Source organism: Charadrius vociferus, unplaced genomic scaffold (genome assembly GCF_000708025.1).
Source record: "Charadrius vociferus isolate BGI_N301 unplaced genomic scaffold, ASM70802v2 scaffold817, whole genome shotgun sequence".
In the NCBI taxonomy this organism is placed as follows: Eukaryota; Metazoa; Chordata; class Aves; order Charadriiformes; family Charadriidae; genus Charadrius; species Charadrius vociferus.
Window position 1 is genome coordinate 111,336 of NW_009649164.1, and position 2,428 is coordinate 113,763.

Genomic DNA, 2,428 nt, shown 5'->3' on the forward strand with positions numbered 1-2,428 from the left:
TGGGACCTTCTCACTTGGACATTTAGAACCCCCCACCCAATTATCCTCCTTACTCACCGAATCGTAATCGTACCAGACCGCGTCAGGGATATACGCTTGGATGACTTCCACCCCCTGGAAAGGGAACGCAGAAATTACTTTCGCATTCGAAACCACGTTAATCCACTGTGTTAATCCAACGCGGTGGGTTGACCTTGGGAGGTGGTCAGGTGCCCACCCAGCCGCTCTGTCAATCCCCCTCCTCAACTGGATGGGGGCTGGGGATGGGGGGGGAGGAAATACAATGAAAATAAGCCAAAATTTCCCCAAATCATAATAAAGTTGACAATGGTATTCCCCCTCAGTTGATATTTCCCCTCTTTTGGGGTCTCTTTCACGGTTTTCTATGACAATGCCCAAAAAGGAACAAAAGGTACAATTTCAGCAAAGCCGCAAGACAGAAACTCGCCGTTTGCAACCCAAAATTACAATGGTGCAAACGCTCCGTCTCAGAGGGATATTCACAAGCGTCGTTAAATCTTAATTTTACTTTTTCCACGTGGGTGCGTTTCAGATATCTCCTACATTTAACGAACGCTTTGTTCCTCTAAATAGCATACGCGGTACAAGAATTCATAAGCGTTAATACAAGATTTTGCACCAATCTGTATTTTTTTGTCTCGGTCAACCGCCGGTAGAGTAAAATCGAGTGAGACATGAAAAGGTGACCCTGAACGAAACGCAGAGGTGACGTACGGAGAAGGCGAAGGGGCATTTTGCAACAGAAGAATTAGATTCCCAAAGGATGAGGAAACAGAAGTAATGAGGCAATATAAAAATAACAGCACGAAAGGCCGAGATTTTCTACTTAGTGATGAAAGTGTGTTGGGGGCTCTTTCGCTGAGAGCGGTAAACGAGGAGAAAAAACAAACCAACCGGCTTTACGAGGAGTCCAAAGACAAGCGTGTAATTAACATGCTAAAAACGTAAATTTAAAGAGAAAACGGAGTTTAGGGGGGAAATTAAATTTAGGGGGGAAAAAATGAATTCAAGGAGAAAATTAAATTGTATTTAATATGCATGAAAGAAGGATATATCAAGGTTTATATTAAGACACGTGTTTCCACTGGAGAAATATTATAGCTAATGAACGAGAGGTTCTTTGGGAATACTTTTTCAGGTTCTTGCCGAGACAATTCAGGCTAAAATAGGACCGGAGCAAATTTATGAGGTCCACCAGAGAAATGGAAGACCCTATTTTCCTTCTTTTTTTTTTTTTTCCCCCCCTCTTCTCTTCCCCAGCTTAAAAAAAAAATGAGGAGCAGCAGGATTCCAGGGGAAATATATTCGCCCTAAAAAAGGGAACTCTGGATTTTTAAGCTGAATAACGGTATCATCCCAAGACTAAATAAGAGAGGAAATCCGACGGCGGTTTCAAATCGAGGGAATAAACGAATGATGGGAATAGAGCGCTGAGAAATTTAACTGGCTGGGGCTTTTACTGTAATTCCCCGTGGAAAAAGGGGCGCTGGCGATTCGAGGTGCCCCCATGAGTTTATGAAAAGGCATCAAGAAAGTGCGACCTACTGGCTCAAGCACGGGGGTAATGAGGAGCCCGGGACCCCACAGGAACTGCTTGTCCACACTCCACGTTGCTTCATCAGCATAAAACCTAAAGAAACGGGGAAGCGGCGGCGTTAATTGCACTTCCTAATAAATAGCGCATAAATAAATATTGTCATGAGCAATCTCGACGTTTCAAGGTCTCGGCGGTCTAGAATCACTACTGAAAAGGGGTGGAGGCAATCTGAGGCTAAGAGAGGAAATTCACGGCTTATTAATTTCATATGCATCAATTATGCATATGCGTCAGTGTGTCTGGGGGTGTCTGGTCTTATTATCTCTCGATTTAAGAGTTTCCAGGAAATAAAGGTGAGAAAATAAATATTTTAAAATCTATATCCCGGTGGAGAATAATTTCCTCAGCTGCCAACGATGTGTCGTAACTCACAGTAACACCAGCGCCTGTGCAGAAGTTACACACGGGTTTTAATGACTCTCCCCGTTGCCCCAAAAAGGTGTTCCGTGAATGTAGACGGGATGACGGGCGGCGTTCTTCACACGCTACGGATGGGTTTAGCAAATCCCCAGCAGCGTTCAACCTCCCTGAATTATTTCCTTCTAGAACTGGGAAGGTCAACTTACTCGTGGAGAACCGGCCGTGTCACCGTGTCTCCTCGGGTGTGAGCTCTGTAGAAGAGAGTGTACAGGTAGGGCAGCAACGTATAGCGGATGGTCAAGTAGTGCTTTGAGGATTTCACCAAAACTGAATCAGCTCCGAAGAAAGCTGGATCCTGGGGCTGAAAATAATAATAATAATAATAATCATCATCGTCATCACCATTGTTATCATCGTTATCATCACCGCCATCATCGTTATCATCGTTAA

The 2,428-nt window shown here is 44.1% G+C and overlaps 1 protein-coding gene across 1 annotated transcript in view; it reads right to left on the reverse strand.

Annotated features, from left to right (window-relative positions):
• The window catches only part of LOC104289447 (maltase-glucoamylase, intestinal-like), a 47,740-nt gene that overhangs the window by 27,194 nt on the left and 18,118 nt on the right, over nt 1-2,428 (reverse strand). Inside the window, 3 exon segments of the mRNA XM_009888384.1 lie at nt 58-114; nt 1,567-1,651; nt 2,185-2,339. Coding sequence (XP_009886686.1) covers nt 58-114; nt 1,567-1,651; nt 2,185-2,339 — 297 coding nt within the window.